The sequence below is a fragment of the Podarcis bocagei genome, assembly GCF_964188305.1.
Source record: "Podarcis bocagei genome assembly, chromosome: 7".
Taxonomy (NCBI): Eukaryota; Metazoa; Chordata; class Lepidosauria; order Squamata; family Lacertidae; genus Podarcis; species Podarcis bocagei.
Window position 1 is genome coordinate 25,043,181 of NC_138132.1, and position 11,210 is coordinate 25,054,390.

The window sequence follows — 11,210 nt, forward strand, 5'->3', positions numbered from 1 at the left end:
TCTCCATACCTGTCAGGAAGGCTAGGAGAAAAACAAGTAAATATAAGGAGGCTTGCTGTATCAAGCCAATAGCCCACCTAAACTAACATCCTTTTCTCACAGAGGCCACTATTGAAATAGATTTTGAGAGGCAGGGCTTCCTCTCGCTGGAAAATTCTGCTGGTAAGATTCTTCCATTTGCAACATTACTGTTTCCTGAACACAATTGCAACCCCAACAATCTCAATAGTTTTATTATGCATTAATGTTTGGTTCGGGACGCGGGTGGCGCTGTGGGTAAAACCTCAGCGCCTAGGACTTGCCGATCGTACGGTCGACGGTTCAAATCCCCGCGGCGGGGTGCGCTCCCGTCGTTCGGTCCCAGCGCCTGCCAACCTAGCAGTTCGAAAGCACCCCCGGGTGCAAGTAGATAAATAGGGACCGCTTACCAGCGGGAAGGTAAATGGCGTTCCGTGTGCTGTGCTGGCTCGCCAGATGCAGCTTGTCACGCTGGCCACGTGACCAGGAAGTGTCTGCGGACAGCGCTGGCTCCCGGCCTATAGAGTGAGATGAGCGCACAACCCTAGAGTCTGGCAAGACTGGCCCGAACGGGCAGGGGTACCGTTACCTTTTTAATGTTTGGTTAAGCTTACTGACAAATCGGGATAGAAAGGCAGGGGGGATATATGTAAGTGAAAATTGCTCTCAGCAGATGAAATCAACCAGAGGCCCCTGCAATCATACCTTTCTGTAGTGGAAATGCAGAAGGCTAGTTGGTTTTATAAATTGCAGCTCTGTGTAGGTGAATTACTGCTGCTGTTGATCAGAAATGTACGGTCTGACTCTCAAAATGATAACATGAGCTTGGAAACAGTTAATATCTGGCTCCTGATTAAAGAACTTTACCCTTAGGAACCAAACAGGCCTTAGAATTAATTGATAAACATTGCATAATACTGAGAAAGGAAAATTCAATTCCCATTACAGAGAAGATGATTCAATAAGGACTGGTGGCCATGGGGAGGGGGATAACTAAGATCTACCCAACCAGAATTCATTCCCAGACCTTCATAATATGGGTATCAATGGTAGCTCTTGTCTCTTCCATGGTTAAAATTCCTGATCTTGATAATACTTTGGGCAAGTGGGCAAGACACGCTGTACTCAGTGCAAAATCTATACTGTATTTGTCCTACAGGAAATATATATATCTTTGTCCTGCCTTGTTAATGCCCGTGCACCACCACTCAGAGTGACTAACAACAATTTAAAATTGTAATGCAACAAACCATGCATGCAACAATAAAAGTGCACAAAATACATATTTAAAAAAACAACTGCAGAGCTAAAAACAGCCTTCACAGATAAATGCAGCTTTGTTCCGCCATTCTTAAAACAGGGATCTGATTCAGCAGTTTATATTGCAGAGGGCTGATATTCTTATGACTGGAGTTCCTTTTTCTCTTGAGAAGCAGGGAAATTGCTTTGACAGGCTATTGCATCGCCTGCCCCCAACATATATACACATACATACATTTCGCTCTTTGCATTTGACAGAGATTTGATACAGAAGCTTGGTTGTTTTTGTGGGAGAGAGGCAATGGTATCTAAGGGAATGTTGTGGGTGGGGCAGAAAGAGGTGTGGAAAGAGGGCCTTGTTCTCAAACCAGACAGATGTTGGCTTCTCTTTGTTCTGAAGGCAGTGGGTGGGAGATGGCTAATCCTATCAGGCTGGAGTCCTCCTAATCAAACTGGAGTTCTGCTGCAGTTGGGATTGTCAGGACAAGATCCTCGGAGGTCCCAGTCTCTCCTGAGCACTGCCCTGGATGAAGGCTTTTGTTCCACTGCTCCTCTGAGCCTCCTTCCACCATGGAAGCAGCTCCTGAGATGGAATTAGCGCAAACGCCTCCAGCCCGTAACCTAAATGGCAACTGGCACTACCAATTCCGCATCCTTCTGCTGGGCGACTCCATGGTGGGCAAAACGTCTCTGCTCAGATGCTACACAGAGGGGTGCTTCGTTCCATCCCCGTGCCCCACAGTGGGTGTGGAGTTCTACAGCAAGATGATGGAGCTGCCTCCAGGCATCAAGGTGAAGCTACAACTTTGGGACACGGCTGGCCAAGAGAGGTTCAGGTGAGGCGGGGAAGTCCATGTAGGACCAAAGGACGAGTGGGGGAAGATGCACATGCTGCTTACCGGTCCAAAACCTTTCCTTTTTCTAAATCCCTTTCCCTACTGCTCTGGAAGCCAATCACATTAGCCTGTGCCACGTTACTGCTCAGTTAGCAACAATCCATTCTGGTGTATAGACCTTTCGTGTCCATATCATTCCTTGCTCCCTGCATTTAATTTCAGCCAGGTTGGCGATTTTGCTGGAATGCCAGCCAGTGGTGCCATGAAGGAAGGACTTGGAGGCAGGTATTCAGGGTCCCATGAGCATGGTGGGTCAGGGGATAGCACCGGGTTGGCTTACTACATTTTGAAGTAACCTAAGTGTATCACCCTGTCTGTAAAGGATGGGTAGGAGGAGCTTTCAAGGCCACTATGACCAGAGTCTAAAATGTCCTAGCTGCACCACAGATACCACCTGTCTTCATTCCCCACATATTTCATCCCCACTTATTATTCCCCCTACTGGATTTCTAATTCTTTTATTAAAAAAAAATTAGTGTTATCCTTGGCAATTAAGTTGAGATTTTAAGAAATTAAATAGAAATGGAATAGGGAGGAGGAATAAGCATTTAGCACATTCCTGTCCCACCTTTCCTCCTATAGAGTTGCCATATGTCCTCTTTTGTTCCAGGACACACTCTCTTTTTCATAGGTACCGTATGTAAAATGAGAGTCGTCATAGCGATCCATAGTTAAAGGTAGAAGTTGGCAAATGTGTCCTTTTTTTTTTTTTTGCTCTTCAAAATATTGCAGCCCTATCTTCACACTAACCCTGTAAGGCACATTAGGCCAGGAGAAAAAGAATGACAACCACGGAACGAGCTAGGGAAGATATTAGTTCCAATCTGTCTGTAGATCTTAGGAACTGGTTGGCATCAGGAAACACCCTACACTACAGGAACAAGGAAGGGGTTAACTGGGGGAGAAGGCAGGGGGCCTGGGCAGAAGGTTCAGCTCAGGCTTCATTTATTCATCAATACCAGGGGAGGGAAACCTGTGAACTGCTAGATGTTGGGCTCCAATTCTCATCAGCCCCAGGCAGTAGCAAGGGTTGATGGGAGTTGCTGGCCAGCAACATCTGGAGAACCAAACTTTTCCCCAGCCCCAAGTAAGCCTGGTGTTCCTAAGCAAGAAAGTAGTGGATAATTGAGCTCATGTGGTACTGAAAAAAGTTCCAGCAGCAAAGGCACAGCTCCTCACAGCTGCACAAAGGAATCTTGATATAATTACTTAGAATGTGTACAGTGCTTTGCTGATGGTTAGTGAGTTGTCATCCCGTGATCATCGATTCAGGTGACACAGGGTTTTACAGAGCAATCTGAGACAATTTCTCCAAGGAGCTCACAGTGGTGTATGTGGTTCACCCCCTCCTCAGTTAATGAATCATAGAATCATAGAGTTGGAAGAGACCACAAGGGCCATCGAGTCAACCCCCTGCCAATGGTTGTCAAGCCTCTGCTTAAAGACCTCCAAAGTAGGAGACTCCACCACACTCCTTGGCAGCAAATTCCACTGTCGAACAGCTCTTACTGTCAGGAAGTTCTTCCTAATGTTTAGGTGGAATCTTCTTTCTTGTAGTTTGGATCCATTGCTCCGTGTCCGCTTCTCTGGAGCAGCAGAAAACAACCTTTCTCCCTCCTCTATGTGACATCCTTTTATATATTTGAACATGGCTATCATATCACCCCTTAACCTCCTCTTCTCCAGGCTAAACATGCCCAGCTCCCTTAGCCGTTCCTCATAAGGCATTGTTTCCAGGCCTTTGACCATTTTGGTTGCCCTCCTCTGGACACGTTCCAGTTTGTCAGTGTCCTTCTTGAATTGTGGTGCCCAGAACTGGACACAGAACTGGACACAGTACTCCAGGTGAGGTCTGACCAGAGCAGAATAGAGCAGAATACAGGTAGGTTAGGATGAGAGGCAATGACCGGCCCCTGGTCATGCAGTGAGCTTCCTGCTCAAGTGGGGATTTGAACCCTGCTCTCCCGGGTCCTAGACCAACACACTAACCCAGAGCCTTCCAAATGTTTCATGTTGGTGACACACTTTTTAGACATGCATCATTTTGCGACACAGTTTTTACTAGCAAACCAAAGGTACCCCTTTCCAGCCCTGGGAGGAGCGCAGGGAGTGTTTGCACAACACACTGCAGCCGACACACTAACATGTCACGACACACAGTTTGGAAAGCTCTGCACTAACCACTACGCCACACTGATCTCACCAGCTCGCTTTAAGCTGTCTCTGGGTTTGGTCAGAAACTAGATGTTTGTGCATACAGTATCTGAGAATCATGAGTATTGACTAATCATTCTGGGCTGAATAATGAACTCCCTCTAGCAATCTTGGTTAGATTTCTGTTGGCACTCTGCACAAAAGTTGCCTGTGTTTTTCACAGAATCGGTGAAAAAACAGCTGAAGGGAGGGTAGTGCATAGCTGAGTGTTGTGCTTTTGGGTGGGGTGGGGGATATTTCAAGGTTGTCTGTTGTTAATGTTCTTTTGCAGAGTTGAGAAATTGATCCCATTCAGTGAATAGAAGCCTGAGGGCATTGATCTCAAGTAATCCCAGAGGCCATCATATCTCTTTGGAATGTCTGACCTTGCTTACTGATCCACTCAGTTATTGACACAACCTTACCAACTCCCTTTTTCTTGCTAATTTTGCTGCAAACAATGGCACTCTCCTGTCAGCTCCTCTTCAGAGATAAGATTTGTATGTAGAATCTCTGCTTGTTTATGTGGTTGTAAATCGTATAGGAGTCTCCTCACTTGCTTACCCTGCCCCTAGCCATGAGCTGGGCTGGGAGATAAAGGCATGGCAGGAAGGTAAGGAAGGAAAGGAGATGTTTAAGGAAATCAGAAACTGAAATAAAATGTCAATATTTATCAATAAACAAATTGGGAAAAAGAAAGGAAGGAATAAGAGAGGAAATTGTTACAGTATGAAGAAGTGAATGCAAAAGGGCCAGAGAGAAGGGATGGAAGAAAGTGGCAGGTTTTTTTCCTTTTTGAGCTGAGTGTGGAAGGAGAAAGGGAAATGAAATGATAAGAGGTGGGTAAAAATATTTTGAGAAGCATGTGGCAGTAGGAAGGAAAAAATATAAAAGAAAAAACCTTCTCCACTTCAAGCCTCTCTAATCAAATTCTGCCTAAAATAGAGAGGTTGAGTTGTTTCATATCACATGTCTGTGCTTAGCTTGAGGAAAGCTGAACCATGGAACTCCTTGCCGCAAGGAAAATGCTGTGGCTAAGAATTTAGCAATGTCCCAAAGGTGGTTTAGATATCATAGGAAAATTATGTGAGTATATGTTATTTATTTTACTCAATACATTTATATCAGGCCTTTTCTCCAAGTTGCTCAAGGCAGAATTCTTCCTCCCGCACTAAGACTACATTGTACTATAAAATTGACATTGCTCAGCATCAATAAATTTCTGAGGACTTTGTGGATATGTTTTGCTAATGTAGTTTAGCAATATCTGTAAAGGCAAATGGGAGTTCTGTGCTTACATCTCAGAAGATACTTTGTCACTATCATTGCTCCAGAACAAAGTCCTGGACATGGTTATGAAGAGCTGGCATTTGGTAACTAGACAAGTGACTTATAGAAAGTCTCCATGATATATTGGAAGAAGGTTAAATTAATTATTTTAATTTGCTGCTTCTGTTCTTAGGTGCATCACCAGATCCTTCTACCGGAACGCAGTGGGTGTACTCTTGGTCTTCGATATGACCAACCGGAGGTCCTTTGAGAGCATCTTTGATTGGTACCATGAAGTGACCAGTGTTATGGAGAAGGTCGTCTTCCTCTTGGTTGGCCACAAAAGTGACCTTCAGTCAATGAACAGAGTCACAGTCGAAGAAGCAGAGGGACTGGCCATTTCTTTGGGCACACAATTTATTGAGACGTCTGCCAAGGACAACCTCAATATAGATTTGGCTTTTGCGACCATCACCAATGCTATCTATGACGCTCTGAGAAACAAGGAGATTGACCTGCAGGAAGGGTGGGATGGTGTGAAGGTGATCCATAAGAAGAGAACTAGCGGTCTTCAGAGAAGGAAGAAGGCCCCGCAAGAAAAATGCAATTGCTAACCAAAGTCAAGGAGTGAGATGTGGTTGGAAGGGGGCAGTGGGCGGGCTCTAAAGAGGAGAAATGAGTGGAACTCTTTCATAGCCAAGGTTCTGAGATGAAAGCTGCAGAGGACCTCAATGACTGGACCCTCAAAGTGACATTCACTCATCAGCATTCAAGACTGTTGCGGGACGCATACTGATGATGGGCAGGGCTGGAGTCATCAGTGAGCTGATAATGCTAAGGTTGCAAGTTCGATCCCTGTATGGGACAGCTGCATATTCCTGTATTGCAGGGGGTTAGACTAGATGATGATCCTCAGGGTCCCTTTCCAACTCTACAATTCTGTGATTCTAAGGCCAGAGCCCAAGTGATGAACCCCCTCCCCGCCTTCATTTTCCCCTCTTGCCACCTACTGGAAATGAGGCTGCATTTGGCCCTGTGGCCACTGGCCGCTCACCTCTGCTGTATGGAAACCAGAGATACCCAAACAGACGTGGGAGTCAAAGATGGTTTGGATAGCACCAGAGCAGATAGGAGAGAATCTGGAAAACAGTTGTTTGCAGCTGAAAATCTTGCTACACTGACCTTTCAATGCAAGTGGTCTTCTAAAATGCATCTGAATTGCTTTGAAATGTTCAGATTATGACAGCGTATTCTTCAGTTGTTCTGCAGAAAAGTTACGCATAATTTGCTGTGTAAAGAGCTGGGAAATTGTAAGGAGAATATCTGTTAATAGTTGGGGTGGGAAAATGATAATGGGTGCAAGGATATTCAGAGTTCAGTCATTTAGATAGAGTCAACATTCCACTATATTTGAGAACACAAAAAAGAAAGAAAGAAAGAAAGAAAGAAAGAAAGAAAGAAAGAAAGAAAGAAAGAAAGAAAGATTGATTTTCATCTTGAGTATATGACTTGGGGGTGCTGGGAATGCTAGAAGCCCATTTTAATGTGAAACAAGGGTGCTGATTTCAAAACAAAAAAATAAAGTCATACTGCTGGTTTATGTTTAGTTTCTCTATATTCCACTTTTCTATACTAAGTTTAATGTAGACTAAAGCTATCATTTAATTCTTAAAATACTGTAATACAACTCATAGGGTTGTATCCGATACTGGCCCTGCTCAAAGTAGAAATTTATTGAAATTAATGTTCCTGTTAGGCTTAGGCTTGTTAACGGAAAAATCTGAGGGCTCCCTTGGACAAAAAGCAAAGACACCAACCAGGATAACTTGGAGCAAAACAGCAGCCTGTAGGCTTGGCCTTTATTGAACTGTTGCAACAGGGTATTCCCTTCACTTGCAAGAGAGAGGAAAGACCCAGAACAATAGCCTGCAAGACCTTATAAAAACTTTTGAAATTCCCCTCCTCTAGGTCAAGCCCACCCCCAGAAACATCATGCATACATTACAGAAAGGAGGGGTTGAGGGAGGAGTTGTGGTGGTAACCTGAGTGTCCAGTCACCTGGCTTTCCCCCTGCCCATGAGTCACTTCCAGGAGACAAAGGGGAGTTTGCAGTTTCCTGCCCTCAGAGGGAAGATCTGATTATTGTCCTTTGTTTCAGTCTGTGCTGAATCCATTCCCATATGCAAGTTCTTTGTCATTTTGATTGTCTTCTGTCTGGGGTTATCAGGGTTGACATAGCAACTGGGCAGGGCTCCTGTGGATGTGCTGGGATGGTGAAGGGATTATGGCTGACCAGAAACCAAGCCACCCCCCTTTGATAGTCCTTGTCACATGGAGTAAAAAAATGGAACAGTGCAAATCCGATGTATGGTTGATTTTCTATGAATTTATAACAGAAATGTGGCGTATGTAGTGTGTGAGTGTGAGTGTGTGTGAAGTTTGTGCAAACAGAATGATTGGGGTGGGGGGGTTCCTGCTACAGGCTCATAATGAGACATATGCACCCTACCGAGGTGCATATTCAAGGGATTATTTAGGCAAAAGATCTGAAAACCATGGTAAAAAGAGTGACATATTAATGGTTGAAGTCTCATGAGATTTAAAAGGTAAAGGTAATGGACCCCTGACCGTTAGGTCCAGTCATGGCCGACTCTGGGGTTGCGGCGCTCATCTCGCTTTATTGGCTGATGGAGCCGACGTACAGCTTTCGGGTCATGTGGCCAGCATGACTAAGCCGCTGCTGGCGAACCAGAGCAACGCACGGAAACGCCGGTTACTTTCCCAGTGGAGTGGTACCTATTTATCTACTTGCACTTTGATGTGCTTTCGAACTGCTAGGTTGGCAGGAGCTGGGACCAAACAACGGGAGCTCACCTCGTCGCAGGGATTCGAACCCCCAACCTCATGAGACATATAGGATAAACTCATATTTTAGTTTTATTTATTTATTTTATGAATCACATCACCAGGAACCAAGGCAGCTATAGTGCCATCTGCTGGGGGAATCCTTCCACACCTCATAGATTCATGAGGCAATTCAAACAAGCATATTCATCCCCTAACTTGTGTCCTCACCCCACTCAGGACAACGAGTGTTTAGATTTCTGTGAACATCAGGTGGCAGAGGATGATGATGATGATGATGATGATAACAATAACAATAATATACTTATACCCCACCCATCTGACTGGGTTTCCCCAGCCTCTCCTTAGACATTGCATACAAAGTAAGATCTGTTCAAAGCTTGTACGAGTCATTGCGGAGTTTTTCCTTCTTGCTCTTAAGTTGATTTCCCCATCAGCAGGAGTGCCAAATTTGAAGCACCTGTTCCCTCAGCTTCTACCCAGAGAGGGTTCTGTCTGTCCATCTTGCAGCAATGATCGGTTGTGCAGTTAGTTCTTTAGAAGCTGCAGGAGGAAGTTCCAGTTCAAAGATAAGAAGAGCAGCAAGGGCATGGAATTGGGTCAAATTTGTCATGAGGCAATTCTTATTTATTTAAACGGCAAGCTTCTTAGCGGCTTCTTGCTGTTGCCCTTGAAAACACCTCTGAATATAAATATAGCAAAGTCATCCTTGATGGGAAAACCCTTTCTGAATCCTCGTGAATTCATGAGGCAATTCTTATTTATTTATCAAACAGGTTCTTCTACTGTTGCCATTTGAAAAACTCTGCTCTGCCCCCCTCAGGGCTTTGGAGACAGGAGACATGAGACAAAGAGGTGACTCCTGAAACAGAAACATTCTGCTCCTTCTCTTCCAGTGGTTTCAAAAGAGAGAGAGATTTGGAACATATTCGACTGTGGTCTCTGCCCCAACAGTTCACTGCCCCTGCTTGTTTCTGACGGAAAAGGTGTCTAAAGAGAGAGGCAGTGTGGAGTAGGGGTTAGAGTGCTGACCTAGGAGCTGGGAGACTAGAGTTCAAATCCCTGCTGAGCCATGAAGCCCACTGAGTGGATTTGGGTCTGTCACTGTCTCTCAGCCTAACCTACCTCACAGGGTTGTTGTGAGGATAAAATGGAGAGCATACCATTTTAGGGACGCGGGTGGCGCTGTGGGTTAAACCACAGAGTCTAGGACTTGCCAATCAGAAGGTCAGCGGTTTGAATCCCCGCGACTGACTGACAGACTGACTGGCTGACTGACCGAACCCAAAGGGTGCTCATCAATGGTTCCTCTTCATCCTGGAGAAGAGTGACTAGTGGGGTGCCACAGGGTTCTGTCTTGGGCCCGGTCTTATTCAACATCTTTATCAACGACTTGGATGATGGACTCAAGGGCATCCTGATCAAATTTGCAGATGACACCAAACTGGGAGGGGTGGCTAACACCCCAGAGGACAGGATCACACTTCAAAACGACCTTGACAGATTAGAGAACTGGGCAAAAACAAACAAGATGAATTTTAACAGGGAAAAATGTAAAGTATTGCACTTGGGCAAAAAAATGAGAGGCACAAATACAAGATGGGTGACACCTGGCTTGAGAGCAGTACATGTGAAAAGGATCTAGGAGTCTTGGTTGACCACAAACTTGACATGAGCCAACAGTGTGACGCGGCAGCTAAAAAGGCCAATGCAATTCTGGGCTGCATCAATAGGAGTATAGCATCTAGATCAAGGGAAGTAATAGTGCCACTGTATTCTGCTCTGGTCAGACCTCACCTGGAGTACTGTGTCCAGTTCTGGGCACCACAGTTCAAGAAGGACACTGACAAACTGGAACGTGTCCAGAGGAGGGCAACCAAAATGGTCAAAGGCCTGGAAACGATGCCTTATGAGGAACGGCTAAGGGAGCTGGGCATGTTTAGCCTGGAGAAGAGGAGGTTAAGGGGTGATATGATAGCCATGTTCAAATATATAAAAGGATGTCACATAGAGGAGGGAGAAAGGTTGTTTTCTGCTGCTCCAGAGAAGCGGACACGGAGCAATGGATCCAAACTACAAGAAAGAAGATTCTACCTAAACATTAGGAAGAACTTCCTGACAGTAAGAGCTGTTCGACAGTGGAATTTGCTGCCAAGGAGTGTGGTGGAGTCTCCTACTTTGGAGGTCTTTAAGCAGAGGCTTGACAACCATATGTCAGGAGTGCTCTGATGGTGTTTCCTGCTTGGCAGGGGGTTGGACTCGATGGCCCTTGTGGTCTCTTCCAACTCTATGATTCTATGATTCTATGATTCTATGATGGGGTGAGCTCCCGTTGCTCGGTCCCTGCTCCTGCCAACCTAGCAGTTCAAAAGCACGTCAAAGTGCAAGTAGATAAATAGGTACCGCTCCAGCGGGAAGGTAAAACGGCATTTCCGTGCACTGCTCTGGTTCGCCAGAAGCGGCTTAGTCATGCTGGCCACATGACCCGGAAGCTGTACGCTGGCTCCCTCGGCCAATAAGGCGAGATGAGCGCCGCAACCCCAGAGTCGGTCACGACTGGACCTAATGGTCAGGGGTCCCTTTACCATCTTGAGCTGTTTGGGGAAAAGGTAAATGTAATAATAGTCATAATAACTAAAGTTTTCCACAGAATAAGTTGTGGAACTCCTTTAATTCCTGCTCAGACAGCTCTCAGCCCTTTTTGTTTTT

The 11,210-nt window shown here is 45.3% G+C and overlaps 1 protein-coding gene across 1 annotated transcript; it reads left to right on the plus strand.

Annotated features, from left to right (window-relative positions):
* Window positions 1–1,209: 1,209 nt before the first annotated feature.
* Window positions 1,210–7,338, plus strand: RAB42 (RAB42, member RAS oncogene family). Its single transcript, XM_081202329.1, has 2 exons — window positions 1,210–2,114; window positions 5,830–7,338. The coding sequence occupies exons 1-2, from the start codon at window positions 1,849–1,851 to the stop codon at window positions 6,248–6,250; spliced, it is 687 nt and encodes a 228-aa protein (XP_081058455.1). The 5' UTR covers window positions 1,210–1,848; the 3' UTR covers window positions 6,251–7,338.
* Window positions 7,339–11,210: the final 3,872 nt, after the last annotated feature.

Coding starts and splice junctions, on each gene's coding strand:
- RAB42 (XM_081202329.1), top strand. CDS start 1,849: ATGGAAGCAGCTCCTGAGATGGAATTAGCGCAAACGCCTCCAGCCCGT. Junction 2,115..5,829: donor GCTGGCCAAGAGAGGTTCAG/GTGAGGCGGGGA, acceptor TTCTGTTCTTAG/GTGCATCACCAGATCCTTCT.